The sequence below is a fragment of the Phytophthora sojae genome (assembly GCF_000149755.1).
Source record: "Phytophthora sojae unplaced genomic scaffold PHYSOscaffold_15, whole genome shotgun sequence".
Classification (NCBI taxonomy): domain Eukaryota; phylum Oomycota; class Peronosporomycetes; order Peronosporales; family Peronosporaceae; genus Phytophthora; species Phytophthora sojae.
Window position 1 is genome coordinate 426,569 of NW_009258129.1, and position 22,251 is coordinate 448,819.

Sequence of the window (22,251 nt, forward strand, 5' to 3'; positions counted from 1 at the left end):
TTACGTCTTAAAAACTGCGTCGTATCATACATACGACTCGTATGCGGTTTGAAGTGGAGAATTTCTTCGGTTGACACCGTGCATGTTAACAATTGTTGCAAGTCAATGAGAGCGTGTTGAATTCCTGTTTAACACCTTCGCCTAGTTGTCCACGCGAAAGAGTCGCACAGACTCGTCGTCACTCGCCGTAAGAAGCCCAGCGACAGGGTTGCCCTCGAAGGCGGGGATAAAGGTCATATCCAGCACCATGTCAGTGTGTCCAGCCAGCGTCTTCATGAGCTGTCCTGTCCGGGCATCCCAGACGTAGAGCAGACCCTCCACAGTGGACGAGTATACAATCGGCAGCGTGTGGTGCCACAGGAGCTTGATCACACCCGCAGGGTGGCGGCAAACGTGGCGGCACTGTATCAAGTTGAAAGCAAGCTGTCAGCCCTGATACAATAGAGATGGGATTGAGTGCAGACACTGAATTTACCTGATTCGTCGCCAAGTCCCAGATGCGCAAGTATCCACCGAGGCAGCCAGTGGCAGCCCAGTTCATCGTGTTGCAGAATCCACCGCTGTGCAATGAAAACAACATTAATCAGCGAACGGAGCCGAAGTGTCAAAGTCTCAAGCTTGAACGCACCACTCCACCGAGTTCTCCGTTGAAGTCGAGGTGTCGTTGACAGTTCCAGCGATGCTAGCGTCAACGCCATCGTGAGAGAGCGTAGCGAGCACACGCTTCGTCTGAATTTGGATGAGGCGGGCAGTGCCATCTTGCGATCCCGACAGCACCAGGGGTTGCTAAACAAGTCAACGCAGTCAGTATCTCCAGTTTATAACGCCCAAAGATGTTGCAAGTCGAGTACGTACACTGGGGTGGCTGGCGACAAACGTCACATGACCCTCGTGGAAGCCGTGGCTATTCATTTTAAAAGTAAGGAGTTAGTCAGACACTAGTTCCATTTTCAAAAAACGACACAATACAGCACAGCAGCGTACCCTCGGAAGACGTGGTTACACTCGCCCGTCTTGGGGTTCCACACACGCACAGTCGCATCAGTGCTGCCAGTCACGATCATCTGCACCACACCAAAAAAGTAAGATATCACCAACAAACTACCAGCACGACCAGTATTTACGAACCTTTCCAGAGCCCGTGAACGATCCGCACGTAACGCCGTCCTCGTGTCCGGCAAACACGTGCATGCACTCGCCCGTCGTGGCCAGCCACATCCACACCGTGCCGTCGCCAGACCCCGCCAGCACCACGTTGCCCTTCTTGTGCCAGCAGACCCACTCGACCTCCTGCGAGGGTCCCTCCAGGTTCTGCACCAAGTTGCCGGTAGCGACGTCCCAGATCTTAACAACACCGTCGTAGCCGCCAGTGGCCGCGTACTTGCCGTCAAAGCTGAAGTCCACGCTCACGACGGAGTCCTGGTGGCCCGACAGCGTGTACAGCACGTTGCCGTCCTCACGGTTCCAGATGACCGCAACATCGTCGCCTCCGCCAGTGATGACGATACGCGGGTCCACCGGGTTCACCTTGACTGAGTACACGGGGCCCGAGTGCTTGTTGAAAACCTAATGAAACAAGTGTAGCCATCTCGTAAGCGTCCACCCACCTACCCACGACTACAACCTGAAAATGCCCTCACCATCTCGGCGTCGTCGCGCACGTCGGCGTCCTCCGCCGAGATCTTGCCGTCGTCGTCCACGTCCTCCATGGCGTCCTCATCGTCGTCTGCGTTACAGTTAGTGGATGTCAACTCAGAGGAAGGTTCTGAGACTGCTACAGCCACGAGCAGCGCGCACCTTGCGGGGCCTCGCCGATGTCGAACTCCTGCGTGGTCTCCTCGGCCGTGATGACCTCGATCTCCGTCTCCTCGGGCGCGTTGGCGTCCGTCATGTGCGTGTCGGCCATGGCTCTTGGCGGTAGCTTGTCAAATTGGTTGGGCTTGGCTCCGCAGCAGCAGGTTGCGTCTGATTCGCCGAAACTGCCGCCATAATGGGCCAATCGCCATCTGCCACTTTATGCTCGACGTCTCCGACGCAGCAGCACCGCACTCTCGCCACCTCGGGCCGGAAAGATGCGATTCAGTGTGACCGCCACGACGGCCGTCGTCGCCTGCTCCTGCATGGCGGCGGCCTACGTCGGCGTGCTGTACACGCTGCCCCAGGCGATCCGGCGGCTGCCGCGCGACCACCCCACGCACGTACGCTCCAGCGATAGAGAGAGCTCTCGGTCTCCGCTCACCTCTGACTCTCTTTTGTTTTCCTCTTTCTCTTTCTCTCTTGCCGCTGCTGCTGCAGATTCTGGCGCGTTTCCTGCTGATCTGCATCTTCTGCGCCATCTGCCCGTTTGTGCTCGCCGTCTTCTACGACCACGTACGGTTTGCTGCCTGCTAGAGCCAAGGGATCTCGAGGTATTGTATTTGGTCTCAACTGACGGAGAGTTGGACTGTTGCGCAGGATGAGGCGAGCATGTCATTCGCGCAGTGGCTGGGCATCCGCTGGGAGGGGCTGGTGCAGGCCGTCGTCATCCCGCTCTTCACGACGGCCGTGCTGTTCACGGGCTCGCTGCTGGCCAACGCGCTGCGGCTGCTGAACGTGTCGAAGCAGTTCCACTCGAACGGGCTGTGGTTCGCCATCAAGAACTCGGCGCTGTACTACTCGATCACGCACGACCGCCTGCCGTCACTGCGCACTTACATCCTGGTATGGGGCTTAGTCTATCATTGAGGAGGAGGAGGAGGAGGTGGAGTTGGTGCGCTGTGCTGACGGGGCTGTGCGTGCTGACTACAGGGCCCGCTGACGGAAGAGTTTGTGTTCCGGAGCTGCATGGTTCCGCTGCTCGTGTGCGCGGAGTTCACTGTCAAGCAGATCGTTTTGGGCAGCCCACTCATGTTTGGAGCGGGTACGGCGCGTGTGGCTGTTTGTTGTGCAATATTTGAGACTTACCGGTTGTATTCTTGCCGCGCGCAGCCCATTTGCACCACTTTATGGAGTATGTGAGGCACGGTCGGTCTCCGAAGGACGCCGCGTTGACTGTTGGTGGGTGCCTCTTTTGATGTCAATGATGGTACTGTCGCTAGGGTCCCTGACGCTGTTTGTGCGATCGTATGCAGGTTTCCAGCTCATTTACACCTCTCTCTTTGGAGCATATGCCACGTTCATTTTCTTGAGAACAGGTTGGCTCAATCTCATGGCTGCTGTAGCTGTTGCTTGTGATCATCATCTCATCACTTCGTATTTGTCATTCCATTCATTAGGACACTTCGCGTCGATTTTCCTTGTCCACGTCTTTTGCAACGTAATGGGCTTCCCAGACCTGTCTTTCTTCAATCCGGAGAGCTCGTTGCACCCTTATCGATTAGGTGCGTTAGCCTGTGTCGACGACGGTAGCGAATGTGTGCTGATACATGTGAGTTGTGTTTATCATCTTAGTGCTCCTCGGAGCTTATTTTTTCGGCATCTACGGGTTCTCGCTGCTCCTGATGCCGCTGACGGAGCCAACTATCTACTCATCGGAGATGTGGAACATGACTGCATCTGCAGTAGAGCACGAAATTGTGTTCGGGTACTCGGAAACTCTTTAAGATCCGACAGCCGAACGTTTGTCTTTCCCTGGTATTGTATCCGCAGCGGACAGCACATTATAGAGCATTTCATTAACCGAGAGCGAAAGACCACCGCGCTAGTTACAACAATGCCGTGTTTTTAGGTGTTCACATGATATTGCACGCCATTTACTTGGAACCCACCCAACCCAGAAGCTCTTCGCGCTGACTGTGTCCCTCATCGAAGCTGGGAACCCTCAGACGCGCGAAAGGCTGGATTGCTAGTGCAAGCCAGGTCCCGTGAAGAATACCATCACCCTTTGGAGGGAGCGTAGTACTGGGCTTACGAGAACATGTGCTCCTCATCCGTACTTCGATCTGGTGTAGCTGCCATTTCTCCGTTGGAAACGACAGTCTTGCTGTTGCCGGCATGAGCGTCGTCGGGGCGGCCTTGATTGATGCTTCCAGCCGTGGCAATCTGTTCTTCCAGCTCTCTGGCACGGATCTTTACAAACGCATCGTTAGTCCAAATGTTTATAGCAAGTACGAGCTGTTGTCGCTGTCTTACCTTGCTTTGCGAGAGCTCTCGCTGGAGGTTGATCACTTCTGCTCGCAGTGCCATGTGATCCGAGGTCAGTTGATCAACCAGTTTGTCTTTGTTTCGCAATCGTTGTCGGAGATTCTGGGCAGCACAAAACAGTTAAGAATAATAGCTGCTTCGAGGTTAGATATCAAACTTTCGCGTACCTTGTTCGCCAGTCGTAGTTCTGCAGCAAGTCGGCCTTCTCCAACAGAGAACCCACCACGCCCACCAAGACCTAGCATATCTTGCTGACTGATAAGCCATGACCGTTGCAATGTTGAGTGTGCCTCTAATGCGCTGCGGAGGAGGGTAGATTGCTGATCAAACATGTGCTGCATCTCGCTGGTGGATGGCGACAGGAAAAACTCGCGGGTATCCATGCTGTCCAGCTCCTTCGTTTGCTCACCACCAAACCTTCGCTTCTGGGTGCCGCAACCTGGCTTAGACAAATCACCGAAGGCGATCATCACATCCGTTCCTTCCGACAAGCTAAGGCCCGATTCCACCCGAGTGGCAGCTGGAGGACCAGACAACTCATTCGCGGAGCCTAATGACGGGCTCCTGCTTCGCTGCTGAGTTTCATCTTCACCTCCACTTAACTCGTCACTCATATCGGCTCCGACAGCACTCCGAGCATCGAGCTCATCCCCACTTGCGTATAGAGGCGCTGCTGAAACAAGCGCTGCCCACTCCTCCAGTGACTTCGCGTCCAGGAGCGCGTAATATTTGTCTTCGAATGGCCCACATTCCTGGCGCCATCGAAGAGGCCATTTTTTCTTGTCCGCATCCGCCAAATTGTCATCGTCGTCACGTCCATTCTCCCCATCAGTCTGAAGGCGTCGGATCTTGGTATCCAGAAAATCAAGCTTCTGCTGGTGGATTGCGAACTGCTCGTTACGAATAATTTTTAGCGTTTTCGCTGCTTCCATTAGCGGGAATGAGCGGTTTGCAATAAGATCCAGCGCATTCGCCACCACCTCGTCGATATCTCGCGAAAATCCTGCTGATTCGCTATATTCCAATCGTCGAATCCTCGCCAACACTTTGAATAAGTCCAATTGTGTTCGCGTATCCTCCGACTGTCCGTCCACAGGCTCAACACCACACAGCAACGGTCCACAGAACGGCATTCCCTGTCGATTCGTTGCCAGCGTTGACCAGATCTTTTCCAGTCTTTTCGCAAGCTGAACCTTAGCTGGCGCGTTCAGGTAGCAATTAGGACACATAAATGTCCGCGATTTCTTGGAGAAAATCTGTCCCTGCGGTAGCTAAACACCGACAATAGCGTGTCAATATTTCAGTAAGCAACCAATTATACAAGTTTAGTGATTACCTGGGGGAGAGCCTCTTCCGCGATAGCAAGAGGGCACTGGTTGCACTTCCACAGCACATTTTTGACATTCACCTTCCGAGGAGATGCATGTTTCAGCTTGTTTGTTGTTTTCTCGCCGTCCTCACACAGCTCCTTCTCCCCAGTCAACACGCACGTGTGCCGAGGACAATACCAAGTCGCGTCTTCATCTTTCGGGAATGGGTAGGCGCCCAAACAAAATTGGTGGTATACCTTGGTACACGCTGGGAATTCGCACACGATCAGCTCTCCTCCAAAACCGCAGAGCAGACATTTCTCCTCTGATTGTTGTTCGTCGTCGGCTGTGCCGCTTTCAGGGTCGGACAAAAGCTGAGCCCTGCTGCTAGGAATCGAAAGTTGAGACGGCTTCTTTTTCCTGCCATCTAAACGCTTTGGCGTCGTTCTTGGCGGTGGCGATACTTCCCGAGACGACGAACGACCTGCACGGGGCTTTTTGACTGAGACTCCGACGCGATCAGGCGAAGTGGATGCCAAACGACGCTTCGCTGTGCCGTCTCTGGACTTCAGTTTGTGCTTCTTCACTACCTTCTTCGCGGAGGGGGTCTTGGCTACCGGCAATTCTCCATCGACCGCATTCACCTCCGTAACGCTAGCGTCCTGTTTATCCATCGCTTCCGCCTTCGCTCGCTTTAGTTGCTCCTTTTCACGTTCCTTCTCACGCTCTTTCTCCTGATCTTTTTCGCAGTCTGGGCAAAACCAATCTCCAGGGGGGATCGACTCCAATGGTGGGCTCAAACAGTTCATATGGTACTCCCGCTTGCAGTTTTTGCCGTCGCACAAAATAAGAAGCGAGTAGTGGTCGTCCACTCGGTTGCAGCGCTCGCAGGGCAAATCAACAGCCTCCTCCTTGCGCTCCATACTACCATCGAAAGCGGAAAAAAGCATGTAAATAAACAACACGGAGGCCAACCAGCTACGCGGAGACACTCACATGCGATCAAAGAAGCGCCTGCCAGTTTCGTCCGTCACGTCCAACACGAACTTGGCTTCGTCCAACGCTTCTTGGATGAGAGCCTGGTTGTATTTGGCTGACCCTGTAAGAGTGGTCAGGTCTTCTGGGAAAGGCTGGATGGACGATTTCGAGACCCAGCCGCTGTAGTCGTCGCAAAAAACACCACAACGAGCGGCTCCGTCAGTCCCCACCATTAAAACCCTGAGCGTCACAGTCTGCGTCACGTACTAGTTCCTGCTGCCGAAGAAGTAGACACAAGCTTGGCCCTTCTTGGCCCGATACCGAGCCATCTTGGCGAACTCCCCCGGCTCGCAAAACTGCAGCCGCCGAAGTAAAACAACTCGTCAGTTCAATAGCTCCAGCCGCTGCATCCGAAGGATTAAGCGATAGAGAGATCGAGCTTACCCTCGCAGGCCAGGGCTGGTAGCGTCCGACGCGAGCGAGCACGAGGCCGCCTCTCTGGTTCAGCACTTCTCGGAGTGAGCTGTCACTGGTGGCCAGCAGCTCTGCAATGGCGACACGTAAGACATTAGCACACCACTCAAATAGGTCTCACAGCAGAGCCCAAGCCAGCTACAGAGTATTTGTGCAGGAGCTCCCTATTTTTCTCTCCCCCGTCGTACCGTAGTACTCCTCCTTGCGCTGCGCCAGCTCCGCCGAGCTTATCCGTTCCTTGGTCATGGCTCCGCCTGTATAGATCGATACCGTGAATGGAGGTCAGCACTGGCGGCAGTTCTTGCTCCTGGGGAAGCAGACGCAGAGTGGGGGGAAGGAAGACGCCTGTGTGAGGCACCTCAGCACCGCCGGGCGGATCTCCAGATCTGTCTCGCTCGTCGCTTGGAAGAGTGGTCCGACTGACTGTGAAACTCCGTGGTGTGTACCACATTGCAATCGGATATGAGAGGCTCGCCACAAAGTCTTGGCTACAAAGTCTTGGCTAAGCCCAGGAGCCAATCAAGTTTTCATTATCCAATCCGGCGACCCCCCACCAGACTCTTCCGGACGATCGTCACCGCACTATGAGCAGCCCCGCCGACGCCCCCGCGACGGACGTGCCCCCGGCCGCCCCGGCCACCTCGGACGCCGCCGCGCCCATCAGCAAGAACGAGCTGAAGCGCCGCCTCAAGGCGGAGAAGGCGGCCAAGGCCAAGGCCGAGAAGGCCGCCAAGAAGGCCGCGGAGGCCGCCGCCAAGCCCAAGAAGGCCGCCTCGGCCGCCGCTGCCGACGAGGAGGAGCTGGACCCGACCGCGTACTTCGCCAACCGCGAGAAGGCGCTCGTGGAGCTGGAGAAGCAGGGCGTGAACCCGTACCCGCACAAGTTCCATGTGTCCACGTCGCTGCCCGAGTTCCACGAGCAGTTCGGCGACGTGGAGGCCGGCAGCCACAACGCCGACGTGATCGTGTCGGTGGCTGGCCGCCTGCACAGCAAGCGCGCGTCGGGCGCCAAGCTCGTCTTCTACGACCTGCGCGCGGACGGCAAGAAGCTGCAGATCATGTCGGACGTCGGCACGTACGAGAGCGCTGAGGCCTTCGCGAAGATCCACAGCATCCTGCGCCGCGGAGACCTTGTGGGTGTGCGCGGCCACCCGGGGAAGTCCAAGAAGGGCGAGCTGTCCATCTTCCCGCAGGAGCTGGTGCTGCTCTCGCCCTGCATGCACATGCTGCCCAAGAGCCACGCGGGCCTCTCGCTCAACCAGGACACGCGCTACCGCCAGCGCTACCTGGACCTCATCATGAACGACGACACGCGCGGTGTGTTCCAGACTCGCGCCAAGATCATCAACTTCATCCGCCGCTTCCTGGACGACCAGCACTTCCTCGAGGTGGAGACGCCCATGATGAACATGATCGTGGGCGGCGCCACGGCCAAGCCCTTCGTGACGTACCACAACGACCTGCACATGAACCTCTTCATGCGCGTGGCCCCGGAGCTGTACCTGAAGCAGCTGGTGATCGGCGGCCTGGACCGCGTCTACGAGATCGGCCGCCAGTTCCGTAACGAGGGCATCGACCTAACGCACAACCCCGAGTTCACGAGCTGCGAGTTCTACATGGCCTACGCCGACTACAACGACCTCATGACTCTCACGGAGAAGCTCTTCTCCGAGATGGTCAAGGAGATCACGGGCAGCTACTCGATCACGATCCAGAAGGAGCCCGGTGAGGAGCCCGTGACCATCGACTTCACGCCCCCGTTCAAGCGCGTGAGCATGGTCTCGGCCGTCGAGGAGGCCACGGGCGTCACGATCCCCATCGACGACCCGGAGAAGTGCCTGCCCATCCTGGAGGAGCTTGTGACCAAGTACGAGCTCGAGTGCGCGCCGCCTCGCTCCATCGCGCGTCTGCTGGACAAGCTGGTGGGCCACTTCATCGAGGACAACAAGGCCTACTGGACTAAGCCCTTCTTCATCATGGACCAGCCCGTGTACAACTCGCCGCTGGCCAAGTACCACCGCACCAAGCCCGCTCTCACCGAGCGCTTCGAGCTGTTCCTGGCCGGCGCCGAGATTTGCAACGCTTACACGGAGCTGAACAACCCCAAGGTGCAGCGCGAGCGCTTCATCGAGCAGATGGAGCAGGCCGCCGCCGGCGACGACGAGGCCCAGCCGCACGACGAGGCCTTCTGCACGGCCATGGAGTACGGCCTGCCGCCCACTGCTGGCTGGGGCTGCGGCGTCGACCGCCTCACCATGTTCCTGTCCAACCGCTTCAACATCAAGGAGGTGCTGCTCTTCCCTGCCATGAAGCCGGACGAGCAGGCGGCCCCGGCCCCGTCGGCCAGCGGCTCGGCTTCGCTCATCTCGGCCACGGGCTCGGTGGCCCTGGACGTGCTGGAGAAGCGTCTCGCTGGCTCCACGTTCGTCAACGGCTCGTCCCCCTCGAAGGACGACACGGCGGTCTTCGAGCGCGTCAAGGTCGTGGGCAAGGACATCCTCAAGAAGTACCCGAACGTCGAGAAGTGGCTGGACTTCGTGACCGCCTTCCCCAACGAGCTGCGTGCCAAGTGGTAGAGCGGATGTATAGGCTGAGGAAGCTTGTCGATGCCTAAATGATAGCGTCCAGTTTTCCGATCCATCTATTCTCCAGTTTTTCTGTTTTCTGTAGTTATCATCCATGCTCGAAGGTTTTTGTCATCTACCTATATCTAATTGAACACGACTGGCCAAGGCACGGCTCTACTTATCCTTCTTAGCCTTGAGTTGCTGTCGGTACTCTGCCCTTTTGACGATCACCACCATATCCACCATGTTCTTCATGCTGAGCAGCTACAAAACAACGAAATTAAGTCCATGCGATCTCGCCATTTCGGGAACTATTTTCGACATTTTCGACATACCAGTTGGAAGAAACCCGTAGCCAGCAGCGGTCCCGCGTAGAAGATGCCCATGAAGACCCCCTGCGGGTCGAAGTATCTCTGCGTGGCGAAGAGGCGCCAGTTCTCCCTTCCCCATGCGTTAAGCCTCTCAGTATTCAACACCAGTAGAATGATGAGGATGAAGAGCGCGAACTGCGTGTAGAGCCTCTTGCGCGTGAGCCAGAGCGCTGCCAGCAGCGCCACGTGGAAGGAGAGCAGCCCCACGATGAGCGGCTCCGTCCAGTCCACAGCCTCGTACCACTGCACCATGAGGTGGCTGTACTTGGAGCGCAGGTCGCGCTCCATCTGCGCCGCCATGCGATCCATCACGACTTGTCATGAGAGGTGTCAACTGTCAGACCCAAAAGTAAAGTGTCAAAAATATACGATTGTGGTGTTTCGTTTGTAACGTAAGATTTGACGAAATGTATTGTTAAAATAATGATTTATCCTCGTAAAATGGAAAAAGTCATGACTTAGTCATGACCCAGCGATCAAAATCCTTGCCGTCACAACCGAACAAAAATTATTTTGCAGCGTTGAATGACATAACCCCTTGAGCGCGAGCATCTTCATGCGCCCCCGTCAGCTTAAGAAAACATGTATGTTCGGGTAAGGGTTCGTATACAATTTTTTATACGTTCTGGTAACGTGTATTTCGGATATTGTCACGCACCCTCCCGGTTGGGATCGGGTACCAGCGGGTTGTTTGGGGAGTGCGGCCTCTGGGTGGGGTGAGGTCGGAAAGAGCTGGGTGGGTAGAAGTAGTAGGAGCCGAGCTAACGTAAATGAAAAGCGTCTCTTGGTTAGCTTGTGTTGTTATCGGAAAAATGCGAGACTGAAAGAGCTAAGCGCCCGTCGGCTCTGGCCGGGAACGCTCATAAGCACGACGCCTCCTCTCCTCTCCTCACCTGGGCACCCTGGCATGCCATCCATCCTTGACGCGACCCCCTCTCCGCTAAGGCTTGAACAGAACCGCCCGGCCGCGCGACCTCCCTCCGCGGCGGCTCCATGCTCCTCACGGAAGCTTCCACGTCGACCAGCTCGGCCTGACTTCAATGCACCGCGCCATCAATTCGACAGTGGCTCCTCACGCGAGAGGACGCTGTACCGCAGACTTGGTACCCGAAGTGTACCCACTATCGACTGTAGCCATATCCGGCAGTGGACCCTCTCGGGGTGGTATCGAAGCAGGCTCGCCCCGAGATCGGCCCAGCGACCCTCCTGGTTCGTGGGTCCCAATCCCGGGTACGGGACAATAGCATGCGGGAAACATACGCCTGGTGATCCGGCTACTATCTAATCGTGTATCTCCACGATAATGGTAAGCCAAAGCGCACCAAAGGGACACTTTAGTGCGAAAAGTGTATGTGGACAAATTAGTCGGATCTTGCGATAAAGCCGCGCCGCAGGGTATCAAAGTCGTGCGGGTAACGTCCAGAGCCATGATCGACACAATCATATGCTAGTTGTCGAGTCGACGTGACGATCAACAGTATAATGAAACGGAAATAAATTGCAAAGCGACAAATGCTTAGTCCTAAGTATCGGCTACACGCACTCGCTTCGGCAGGTGGGGACCTCCTGCCGTAGATTCATCGCTTGATTGATCACCTTCGTTCGAGTCCTCGCAAGACGCAACACTCATGGCTTCCTCTTCTTCAGTGCCAGGTTCTTTTGCAGGCATGCGCGCGCGAATCCTTCGCTTTTGTGCCGAATGGGGAAGCACCGTCCCGTTGCGCCACACCTTGTGCCACAGATCAAAGCACGTGATCGGGATGCCGTTGTGCTCTCGACAAGGCTTGTAATGGGCCTACCTTGGCTCACTACTACGGCTTACACGTATGCGCACGTGTATGAGGAAGCGTAAGTTTCTTTTACTTGAGTTAAGTATACTCGATATCCACGAGTATACTTTAAACAAGATAAAGACTCCAAGTATCGGGTTTTGGTAAAAGATGAGAACTGCTATTTTTGTTTTATGTTTCTGAATTCCTCTAAATGTAATATTCTAAACTAGGAATCTGCCAACGGCTGGAGGGCAGAATTCCAATGCTATGCATGTCACTCATTGGCTAAAAGATGCTGCTCTCAACCAATAGGAATCCTAAGTCTCTATGGACCACCCGTCGTGGTGATCCTAAATGTATGTAGCCTTTGGTGTGTCTACACCAAGGACGAGAAAGTCTTTCGAACCTCTAACAGACGTCGTGTCTGTTAGAGTTACAAGTGACTGTAGCCACTTGTGCGTGTAACCCCGTTACACCATCCCCCCGTCAAGGTTAGACGTGCCGGTCCCGGCACGTCAACTACCATTGACCGCTTGGTCAATGCGTGACGGAAGAGAGCGCGCTCGTAATGGAACGAGCGCGTCGAAGTTGAAGACCGCTGGCGCAGCAGCGGAGAACCTCTCTACTGCTGAGTAGCATGCGCGGCAACGTGCGAAGCGCGTCGCTGCCGCGGGGGGCAGGTGCCTATGTCTGCCCTCGAAGTGTCTTCGGGCGCTGCTGTTAACAGCAGCGCTCGCATTACGTTCCAGTGTGCAGCGCATGGTGGGCTTCGTACGCCCTCATTATGTCCGGGACGTCTTCGAGCAAGACGTTCCGCGGCTCCCATGTATCTTGGTTGGGAGGGAATCCTCTCCAACGGATACGAAAACGAACTGGTTGCCTGTTCGTTCTCGGGATACTGTGATCAACAATCCGCTCAACAATCCATCGAGTTGAGCCGTGTGCATCACGAATCGGCGGCGGCGGTGGCGGGAACACGCCCCGTGTGTGGTCAACTTGGTGTTGACCCTGATCTCGCGTCTCCCCACGACCGAGTTCCGGTCGTGGAGTAGTTCCAGAGCGCTGGGTTCGGCGCTCTGAAGCATCCTCAGGTTGCGGCGGCCTCCCAGGCTGCCTCGATCGTTCCGGCCGAGCTGGACCATTAGCTCGACCCGCTGCTCCAGCGCGAAGTCGCGCTGGAGAGGATGACGGCTTCCGCCGAGTCTTCTGTGGTTCAGCCGAGCTAGGTAGCTCGTGCTGCAAGTATGGCTTCAGCCGTCCGACGTAGAACGTCGGATGGAGGCGCATACTAGACGGTATGTCCAGTGTGTAGGCATTGCCGTTCCGTGCCAGCACAGTGAACGGTCCGATGAAGCGTGGAGCGAGCTTGCTCGCCCCGAAGTCGGAAACTGCATGTTTAGGCAGGTTTTGAGTAGCTAACAAGACTAATGAACCGTTCTCGAATCCATTAGTGTTGCCCCTGCCAACATTGTCTGCGTTCAGCTTCTGTCGGTCGACAGAAGCTGCAATAGCGTCTTGGACAAACCGAATGACGGCTTGTCTGCGCTGCACGAAGTTGATTGCGTCCGAGCTGAACTCGTTCAGCTCGTTTCCAGCAGTAGGCCCGGCCTCTGCGTTCGTCTTCGCGGTGTCTGTGCCCTGCACAGACCCGTTCTTCTTCTTCTTCTTCTTCTTCTTCTTCTTCTTCTTGTCAGTGTCTGTGCCCCGCACAGACACGTTCTTCGTGCGCTTGTCGGCGTCTGTGCCCTGCATAGACGCGCGGTTCTTGGCTTTACTTCGTGTCGTTGCGGCTGACACTGTGCAAGTGTCAACGGCATTCTGCGGCTGCTGCGGTGCAGTCGGAGATCCTCCCCCACTTAAGGAAGGAGCCACCATCCCGAGTAGACTCGGGAGACGTGGGTGCCTCATGGCATTCACGTAGAAGGGTGTATGCCCGGTCGAGGCATGCACCGAGTTGTTGATGGCGAACTCCGCCATCGGCATGCACTCGCTCCAGTGTTGGAACGAGTGAGCGTAGCTCTTAAGCACGTCTACGAGCACGCGGTTCATGCGCTCGGTCTGCCCGTCCGTCTGCGGATGGTCCGCAGTCGACATCGAAAGTTGACTCCCAAGAAGTGTAAACACTTCTTGCCAAAGGTGCGCAGTGAAGCGCGGGTCTCGATCCGACACAATGTCGATCGGCATGCCATGGTGTTTAAACACCATGTCGACGAACAGACGTGCAGTCTGCTTCGCAGTCACTTCAGCGGGTACCGCAGCAAGATGTACCATCTTGCTGAAGCGGTCAACAAAGACCACAACGCCCGTGTTCCCCTGACTGTCCGGGGGAAGACCGAACACGAAGTCCAAAGACGTGGACTGCCAACACTCTCGTGGAGTTGGTAGTGACTGCAAGGGAGCCTGCGCGAAAGGCGCAGGCTTCACACGTTGACAAACCTCGCAAGCACGGATGTACTCGCGCACCCATTTGTACTGGTGGGCCCAGTAGAAGTCTCGCGTGAGAAGAAGGTATGTCTTCTCACGGCCCGGATGCCCCGCAGTCGGTGCATCGTGATACTCGTACATGATCCTGAGTCGCAGGTACATGATCCTGAGTCGCAGGTCATGGTCATTGGGCACGACAGCGCGGTCCGCGTTGTCGTCGACTGCACTGTAGAGTAATAACCCGTCGTGCACCCGGTAACGGTGTGCACGAGCACGAAGATACTTCGGCAGCTTCTGACGAGCTTGGTCAGAAGGCGCTGAGCCGTAGGCCAGCAAGAGCTTCTCGTCCGCGTCGTGCGCGTACGCGACCTTCACGTCGTCCAACAGTGACGACGTTGGGGTGCTCGATCGCATGGCGTCAATGGCATTGACGTCGGCATCAGTCGTGGTGTAGTCAGGTCGACGCGAGAGCGCGTCGGCCACCACATTGAGCCTTCCGGGTTTGTACTCAACCCGGAAGTTATACTCTGCGAAGAATGAGAGCCATCTCGCCGTTCGTTGCGAGATGTGCGGCGACTTCACAGCCGTCCGCAGCGACGCGTGGTCTGTGTAGACCACGAACGGTTTGCTTCCGAGTAGATACACTCGGAACTTCGCGAGTGCGTACTTCATGGCAAGGAGCTCCTTGTCATGTACCGGGTAGTTGCGCTCAGCTGGCTTCAGCCGGCGCGATTGGTAGTAGACGACACGATCACGACCCTCGTGATCGTGCTGCATCAACGCACATCCGATTGCGAAGTCGGATGCGTCACACACAACGTGGAATGGGCGATCTTGGTCGGCCACCGCCAAGATCGGCGCCTCAGTCAAGCCCCTCTTGACTGCATCGAAGGCCTGCTGACACTCAGCAGTCCAAACCCACTCGGCGTCCTTCTTCAGGAGCTGTGACAGCGGGCGTATCGTGTCCGCATAGTCCTTCACGTACTTGCACAAGTACGTGGCCAAGCCAAGGAACTGCCGCAGTTCCTTGACGTTCGACGGCGTCGGCCACTCATTGATCACTCTGACCTTCTCAGGGTCAGGGCGGACACCGTTCTTCCCAACGATACACCCGAGCACGGGTATCTCGCTCGCCCCGAAGATGCACTTCTTCAGGTTTGCATAGAGCTTTTGCTTGCACATGAGCGCAAGCAGCTTCCGGAGATGCACCTTGTGCATCTCAACATCGCTCATCCCGTCCGCAGCCCGGCTGTGGACGAACACATCGTCGAAGTAGCTCGGTACGAAGTCGCGCACCGAGCGCAACAAGTGCGTCACGCACCTGTTGAAGGTCGCAGGGGAGTTCTTCAGACCCTGTGGCATCACTAGCCACTCCCAGAGCATGCCGCTCGGCGTGCTCACTGCCGTGAGAGGGATATCGCTCTCACGCATGAGGATCTGATAGAACCCATCGCGCAGATCAAGAGCACTGTAGATAGTGCTCCTGGCCATCGAATCGATGATAACATCTTTTTGCGGTATCGGTGTCTGCGCCGGTATCGTCGCATCGTTCAGCTTGTTGTACGCATGAACGATGCGCCAGCCGCCCTGTGGCTTCTTGACACATATCGTCGGAGCACTGTGCGGGGATTTCGATTCCCGCACTTGTCCAGCTTTGCGACGACTTTCGAAGAAGTCGTCGATCGCTTTGACCTGCTCTCGCGGCAGTGGCCACTGCCGCGTGACACAGTACTTCGTGCCCGGCACGAGATCAATCTCGTGCTGGATTCCCTTGTCCTGCGGAAGCTCCGCAGGAATCTCTTCCGGAAGTACGTCCGCGTACTCCCGTAAGATCTCGTAGTAGGGACTCGTTTTCAACGAGTCCCAGCTTTGCTCTTCAAAGCGCTCCTTCTTCGTCTTCGCACTGAGAGTGTCCTCGCTCTCAGCGGTGGTCTCCATGAAGAACTGCCTCAGTTCTTCATTCTCGCTCTTCGTTCTCTCGGCGTCCGAGAGAATGCATATTTGCTCGATGCGTCCATCGTGCAAGTCACGCGCGAAGCGCTTCCAGCTCATGACTGGAAGTGAAGTCAGCTCCGACGCTTGCGTCGGAGGGTTAGCGAGAGTCATCTCCCTGTACCGGAACCCGGCACAGGTACGCGTCAAGACGTTCAACGTCTCGACGTCCAGCTTCTCAGCCTCCGTCTGCCCGGCAGACATTCCTTGTAGCGTCTCGGCCCCAGGCCGAGACTTGCGCAGCGACCTTCGCATGCGCCGTCTTCTTGTTTTGCGGAGCCCGGCTCCGCTTGGTTCTTGACCTCGTCCAGGCCCAGCCGTGGACGGGTGTTCTTCTTTAGTACCGCCGGCGGGTTCATCCCGCGGGCGAGCGACTTCAAGCCCGGCTTGGTCGCCCGGCGCTTCGTCGTGCAGCCCGGCTGCACGACAGCATGCAAGTTTTTCCGGTGCAGAACGTTTGCAACCGTCCGCACCGCCTGCAGCGTCGGCTCCCGGAGCCGACACGCCATCTTCACCTCGACGCCTGTTATTGGCGGAGCCCTCCATTACGGAGGGTGCGTCGGCTCCCCGAGCCGACGAATCAAATTCATCCAAGCCATCGACTCCCGTAGTCGACGGCGTTACGTCACCTTGGCTCTTATTATTGGCCAGACCTGATCCAATCAGATTCGCGTCAGCCTCCACGGCTGAGGCGTGTGACTCGCCTGCGTCATCCGTTCCCCTTGAGGCCGGAGACTCTTCCTGATTCGCTGAAAAGCGGGTGTCGACCTCCGAGGTCAACACATTTCCTTCATTAGCTGTCGGCGGCAACGCCGACGCTAGCTGCTCTTGCGCGCGTGCTCGCGCGCGCCCAGGGCGCTCCGGGACAGTGGCATTAGGCGCTGTCTCGAGTGGGGAGTCGCGCGCACCTGTCGGTGCGTGGGTAGCGGCAACAGGGCCATCGCTCACTGTTCCGCTGTCGCGACCGAAGCGCACGAGAGTGCGCTTCTCCCAATCGATGACCGGATCATGCCGTGCAAGCCACAGCATGCCCAATACAATGTCAAACTTATCGTCCAGATCCAGGACGATAAAGGTCGCGACAAACTCTTGATCTTCATACGTGAAGCGCACGCGTACTATGCGCTTCTCGGTCTTCACGACGGCACCCGTTGCCAGTCGTACCTCCAGCATACTTCGAGGTATCTTTAAATCCTCGAAGTCAAGCCTTGATAGACTTCGCAGTCGAACAAAGTTGTTCGAGGCGCCCGAATCAACCAAAGCACGAACAGATTTCCTCTCTCTCTTCGAAGACAAGTTCAAGATGACAAGGTTCGGTTTGTCATCATGCATTTTGCAGTGAGAAGGGTCCTCACTGGGGGCTGCAGTCCTCAGTGTCGCATGTCCGAGTTGGACATGCGTGACTGCTTCACCAGTAGGGTGCCCCGCGCCTATTGGGTTCCAGCGTTTTTTGTTCGTTCGCGACGATGCCCGGCATCGCCGCGTCGACCACCATCTCGGTGCACGGGTGCCGTGCACTCTCGGGCATAGTGACCGATCCTTCTGCAACGGAAGCATCGTATATTACTTCCTTGTTGCTGTTGATAACCAACAGCCGTTGCATTCGAGAGGTCCATTGGCTCCGGACCTCCCGTCCTCACTATGGGGCGAGGCTGTGGCCTCGGCACATGTGCATGCAGCTTAGCCTGCCGCAGGCTAAACTCCTCCTGCATTACAAGAGTGATTGCAGCTTCGATAGTACTCGGGTACTCACGGAAGAGATAGGTCTTTACAGGCCCATCTCTCAGACCCTTCATGAACGTGACGACCTTGGTCGCCTCGTGTATCGGGTTGGTCACAATGTTCGAGACCAAGTACCGTGCTCTCTGCGCGTACGCATGGAAATCGTGCTTACCCTGCTGTAGGTCGAGGAACTCTGCCCTCGACCCAAACTCATTTTGCGGGGGCTCAAACGCTTGCCTGAGCTCCTCCTTGAAACCCTCGTACGTGCTGAAGCACGTAGGATCAGAGAGTCGGCGTCCATACGCCCAACGTCTCGCTCGTCCGCCAAGGCATGACATGGCGAACGCAACCTTGGACAACGGGTCGACGATACGTCGAGCCGCGATGGCAGTGTCGAGTTCGACAAGCCAACGGAGGAGAGGCTCGCCCTCTCTTCCGACATAGTTGCTCACGTTTAGCTTCAACGTTTGCTCGCGCGGTGTCGTCCCCGACGCCACCGTGATAGAGGAAGCAGCATCACGCTGTTCCTTCATGATGAATCCCAGAGCAACACCATGTTGCTCCGTCGGCGATAGTGTGCGCAGCATTGCAGCTACAGCCGCTTCACCAATGACTGTTGACAGTCGTTGGAGTGCCTCCCATTCTGGATCCGACAGGTGGAGGCAGTCAGCGCGTGCAACATGAGTTGCAGGCGAAGTGGAGCTTTCCATGGGCACCTCCGTGCTCATGAAAAGGTTCTCGGCTCCTCGTTCGTACAGCTCCGTACGAACGTTCAGGTAGTCGGTCGTTGGACGGACTACGAAGTGCTACCAGGTGTAATGGGCCTACCTTGGCTCACTACTACGGCTTACACGTATGCGCACGTGTATGAGGAAGCGTAAGTTTCTTTTACTTGAGTTAAGTATACTCGATATCCACGAGTATACTTTAAACAAGATAAAGACTCCAAGTATCGGGTTTTGGTAAAAGATGAGAACTGCTATTTTTGTTTTATGTTTCTGAATTCCTCTAAATGTAATATTCTAAACTAGGAATCTGCCAACGGCTGGAGGGCAGAATTCCAATGCTATGCATGTCACTCATTGGCTAAAAGATGCTGCTCTCAACCAATAGGAATCCTAAGTCTCTATGGACCACCCGTCGTGGTGATCCTAAATGTATGTAGCCTTTGGTGTGTCTACACCAAGGACGAGAAAGTCTTTCGAACCTCTAACAGACGTCGTGTCTGTTAGAGTTACAAGTGACTGTAGCCACTTGTGCGTGTAACCCCGTTACAAGGCTTATCGCAGAGAAACACTCTTGATGCCATTGGCCTTTTCGACGACGTAGTCACCTTGCAATCCCTGCAGTAGATAGACGAGTCTCCGCCACGTACACCATCGGTTCCTTTTAGCAGCGAGCACACCTTGCAAACGCGGGTCCTCCGCTTACTGCCCGTATGGTTGTTGCCAGCGCGCCATTCGTCGTTCTGGACTCGCGTGTGCTCGGGCCGGTGCGACCTTGATCGTGACTTGGACGGGGTGGCGTTGAGGATTTCGTTGTTGATGAGCCCATCCCAGTCATCGTCCTTGAGTTGACAGAGCTGCAGGTGCAGGTCCTTGAGGAACTTGACATGAGCCATCTTGCGTTTGCCAACGGCGGCCCGATGGGCATTGTGCACGATGTATGCGTTGATCACTGCAAGATCTACCAGTCCGAGGAACAAGGACTTATAGTACTTCTTGTACTTGATCGCTAATTGCAGGGAGTATCTGGCACATGCACATACGTGATTAGTAAGAGTGATATGATGTACATACATGATAACAGTACTTGCCTTTGTAAGCGGAGCTGGTCGTGGACGTCGACGCCCCCCATTAGCGTCTGGTAGTCTTTCAGCACTCGAGGGCACGCAACTTCAGCTTGCTGGTCTGTCAGCTTGTCACGTCGCACAACACGGTCCAACGCGACGCTGCTGCCTGAGGCGACCATGTAGACGGCTTTGTTGTCCCACCACCTCAGAGACCTGAGCCCAGGGACTTGCATGTGCTCGGTTACCTCAAAGGTACCTCGTTCGATGGATGCTGGACGGTTTTTTGGCGGCCGCTTCTTCTTCTTTTCACCTTCCTTCTTCTCGCCGACGATAGATACTGGTAGTCCGATCCGATCCGTTTGCACAGTCCCCACCGTGTAGAAGCCCATTGTAAGTAGCTGCATTGCCAAGGGGAGGGAAGTATAGAAGCGGTCGGTGACAATCAGGCGCATGGCACCTGTACCTGGGCCAGCAGGATCAAAGACCTCACGAAGATTGCGGATGACAGCTGCGGGACCGGAATTGTAGTCTGTCAGAGCCCTGCCGTTGGGTTGTTCTTGCTTGCCGCAGTACACCTCAAACCTGTACATACACGATAGCAAAATAGGCGTAAGGTATGGTCCACGATAAGATCACTCTGGCATCAAAAAAAAGAAAGAGTGATCCTACCGGACCACCCGACACTTACCGAATACAGTAGGCTGTGGAGGAGCAGCAAAGCATGAATAGCTTTGTGCCCCAGCGATGCGGTTTGTCTTTCATAAAGACGCGCATTCTGTTGAAGCTTGACTGCGATGGCAGCATGGCTTCATCGAACGCCATTGTCGGTGGCGGCGTGTACCCCAATTGAAACCTCCGCTGCAATGCTGTAATCACCGGCCGGAGCTTCCACGCGCGGTCGTGCAATGCTTTTTCGTCTGCGTTGTCGCTGAAGTGCAGATTCCTGGACAGATGCATGAACCTATCGCGGACCATGAAGTTTCCAAAGCAGCCCCGCGGTATTGCCCCCCTCTTCTGTCGTTTTCCAGTGGTTTTCGAGCTTCTCCTTGTTTGGTGAAATGGTGCCGGCGACCAGCAGGCCTACGAAGACGCACAGTTCTCGAGCGGTAATGTCTGGCGTTTTTGCAAGGTCTGCTCGAATCTGTTCGGGTTGCTTGCGCTTGAAGCCGGGTGTTTCTTCTCACGAGCAACTTGTTTATTGTAGATTCCTTGGACTCGTTCATCTAACTTCTCTTTGAAGTAGTTGTTGCTGGTGGTAGCAATATCTGCCCACAGTGTTGGTCTCATAAAGTAGAGGAAGGCGCCCATAGGTGTTGTAGCTGCGTTCAGCGCTTCAGTGGTAGGGCCGTAGTGACCATTGCACAGCCTCGGATAGTCGGTCAGCATTGCACCAGTGGGTCGCGGCTCGTACGGCTCCATCAAGTACTCGTACGGCGTCTACTTTGTAAGTGGCGACTACGCCGTCTTCGCCATATCCTTGAGCATCTGCTTCGGCATAGCACCCTCGGTAATCCGATCAACACCGCCAATTATTCAAGTAGAGAAGCGTCAAAGAGAAGCTCGGGCTGTGGTGGTCCATCTTCGTCAATGCCAAAGAGCGGTTCGCCTTCTCCGGTGAGGTCATCATCATCCCGGCCTGTCCTTTCATCATTTTCTCCATCGGAATCGAGGGCCGCAAACTTCTCAGGACTTGCCACGGCTTCTGCTGCGACTATAGTAATGAACAACGGGTACATACAAGTTATTAACAACATCATAAATTGTATGTACATGTTAAACATACCTTCATCTCTCATCGTGTCGTGCTCTTTGGTCTCTTCGATGCCAGGGGCGACTGGGCAGGTGCGGGAGCGCGTCACACCACTGTCACAATCACCAGCGTCGTTTCTGTCATCAAAGTCGCCAGCCAGGTTCCGACGTATCCGAGGTGATCCTGCAAGTTCATCGGGCAGTATACAACTTAGTGGGAACAAACAGTGGTAACAGATACATACCGGGTCTTACCAGCTGGAGAACCGTGGGCTTCGTCGCCAGCGCTAAGATCTTCGTTGTCGATAGCTGTAGCTTGAGGTGATGCAGCATGCGTCCTGTTGTCAGCGGGACTTGAGGGGGTGGGCGCGGCAAGTACTACCCCATTATTCGCCGGTGCCTCTAAAGCTAAGATATATCATAACAAAGGAGAACATGATTAGCCGCTTTGTAAAGATGTACATACGCTTTCAGCATACCTGGTCTTGCGAGAGCAACTTCTTGAGCCGCTTCTAATCGGTCATGGGTGTGCTTGCGACTCTTGTCCGCAGAATGCCCGCGTGCGCTCCTCCACCTTTCTGTGGCTGCATTGCATTCGGGTGGGGGCTTGGAGACGCTTCGGTGAGGCGTGGCACCTTGGTTTGTGTCCTCCTCGCGCTGCATGGCCTCTGTTGTCAAGTAACGACCACACAACGTCACATCTAAAGTCGGAGGTGCGACTAAAATGTACCGAACTCACCGAGGTCAATCTGGTCCAAGTGATTCATCAATTCTTCTTCGCCGACGAAGTAATCCTGACCGCGCACGCCGTTCTTCTTCGTCCTCCCCGGCATGACGTACGTGAAGTCATCCGAGAGACCTGTAGGCTTGCTGAATTTCCAGCCGAGTTTGGTGAGCTCCCGCCACCTTGCTTGGAACGCCATTCGAGCTTGAGCAGGCGATTCTGAAAATGAGGGAGAGGGGAAATGTGTGGCGTCC

The 22,251-nt window shown here is 55.7% G+C and overlaps 9 protein-coding genes across 9 annotated transcripts; 3 read left to right on the top strand and 6 right to left on the bottom strand.

Moving 5' to 3' along the window:
- Positions 1-97: 97 nt before the first annotated feature.
- PHYSODRAFT_551235 (hypothetical protein) lies at positions 98-1,891 on the bottom strand (the record flags this gene model as incomplete). The annotated part of the gene is made up of 8 exons (XM_009540376.1): positions 98-402; positions 476-560; positions 629-786; positions 856-904; positions 985-1,064; positions 1,129-1,566; positions 1,641-1,726; positions 1,798-1,891. The coding sequence occupies 8 exons, from the start codon at positions 1,889-1,891 to the stop codon at positions 142-144; spliced, it is 1,251 nt and encodes a 416-aa protein (XP_009538671.1). The 3' UTR covers positions 98-141.
- A 181-nt stretch (positions 1,892-2,072) lies between these two features.
- On the top strand, positions 2,073-3,685 carry PHYSODRAFT_551240 (prenyl protein protease; the record flags this gene model as incomplete). The annotated part of the gene is made up of 8 exons (XM_009540377.1): positions 2,073-2,198; positions 2,296-2,370; positions 2,455-2,700; positions 2,788-2,899; positions 2,968-3,036; positions 3,111-3,173; positions 3,255-3,359; positions 3,430-3,685. The coding sequence occupies 8 exons, from the start codon at positions 2,073-2,075 to the stop codon at positions 3,579-3,581; spliced, it is 948 nt and encodes a 315-aa protein (XP_009538672.1). The 3' UTR covers positions 3,582-3,685.
- Positions 3,680-7,130, bottom strand: PHYSODRAFT_551242 (hypothetical protein; the record flags this gene model as incomplete). Its single annotated transcript, XM_009540378.1, has 8 exons — positions 3,680-4,047; positions 4,111-4,224; positions 4,290-5,393; positions 5,459-6,356; positions 6,429-6,590; positions 6,678-6,766; positions 6,855-6,955; positions 7,073-7,130. The coding sequence occupies 8 exons, from the start codon at positions 7,128-7,130 to the stop codon at positions 3,886-3,888; spliced, it is 2,688 nt and encodes an 895-aa protein (XP_009538673.1). The 3' UTR covers positions 3,680-3,885.
- A 338-nt stretch (positions 7,131-7,468) lies between these two features.
- PHYSODRAFT_551244 (hypothetical protein) lies at positions 7,469-9,523 on the top strand (the record flags this gene model as incomplete). Its single annotated transcript, XM_009540379.1, has 1 exon — positions 7,469-9,523. The coding sequence occupies one exon, from the start codon at positions 7,469-7,471 to the stop codon at positions 9,458-9,460; it is 1,992 nt and encodes a 663-aa protein (XP_009538674.1). The 3' UTR covers positions 9,461-9,523.
- Positions 9,501-10,158, bottom strand: PHYSODRAFT_356182 (hypothetical protein). The gene is made up of 2 exons (XM_009540380.1): positions 9,787-10,158; positions 9,501-9,715 (listed from the first exon to the last, which is right to left on the bottom strand). Exons 1-2 carry the CDS (start codon positions 10,129-10,131, stop codon positions 9,626-9,628), a joined length of 435 nt encoding a protein of 144 aa, XP_009538675.1. The 5' UTR covers positions 10,132-10,158; the 3' UTR covers positions 9,501-9,625.
- Positions 10,159-18,966: 8,808 nt separating this feature from the next.
- Positions 18,967-19,533, bottom strand: PHYSODRAFT_532573 (hypothetical protein; the record flags this gene model as incomplete). The annotated part of the gene is made up of 1 exon (XM_009540381.1): positions 18,967-19,533. One exon carries the CDS (start codon positions 19,531-19,533, stop codon positions 18,967-18,969), a length of 567 nt encoding a protein of 188 aa, XP_009538676.1.
- A 332-nt stretch (positions 19,534-19,865) lies between these two features.
- On the bottom strand, positions 19,866-20,111 carry PHYSODRAFT_434035 (hypothetical protein; the record flags this gene model as incomplete). Its single annotated transcript, XM_009540382.1, has 1 exon — positions 19,866-20,111. A coding segment is annotated over one exon (246 nt), but the record flags the coding sequence as incomplete, so codon positions are not given.
- Positions 20,112-20,383: 272 nt separating this feature from the next.
- Positions 20,384-20,581, top strand: PHYSODRAFT_533289 (hypothetical protein; the record flags this gene model as incomplete). Its single annotated transcript, XM_009540383.1, has 1 exon — positions 20,384-20,581. A coding segment is annotated over one exon (198 nt), but the record flags the coding sequence as incomplete, so codon positions are not given.
- A 1,411-nt stretch (positions 20,582-21,992) lies between these two features.
- Positions 21,993-22,196, bottom strand: PHYSODRAFT_533278 (hypothetical protein; the record flags this gene model as incomplete). The annotated part of the gene is made up of 1 exon (XM_009540384.1): positions 21,993-22,196. One exon carries the CDS (start codon positions 22,194-22,196, stop codon positions 21,993-21,995), a length of 204 nt encoding a protein of 67 aa, XP_009538679.1.
- Positions 22,197-22,251: the final 55 nt, after the last annotated feature.

Coding starts and splice junctions, on each gene's coding strand:
- PHYSODRAFT_356182 (XM_009540380.1), bottom strand. CDS start 10,131: ATGGATCGCATGGCGGCGCAGATGGAGCGCGACCTGCGCTCCAAGTAC. Junction 9,716..9,786: donor CTACGGGTTTCTTCCAACTG/GTATGTCGAAAA, acceptor GTTGTTTTGTAG/CTGCTCAGCATGAAGAACAT.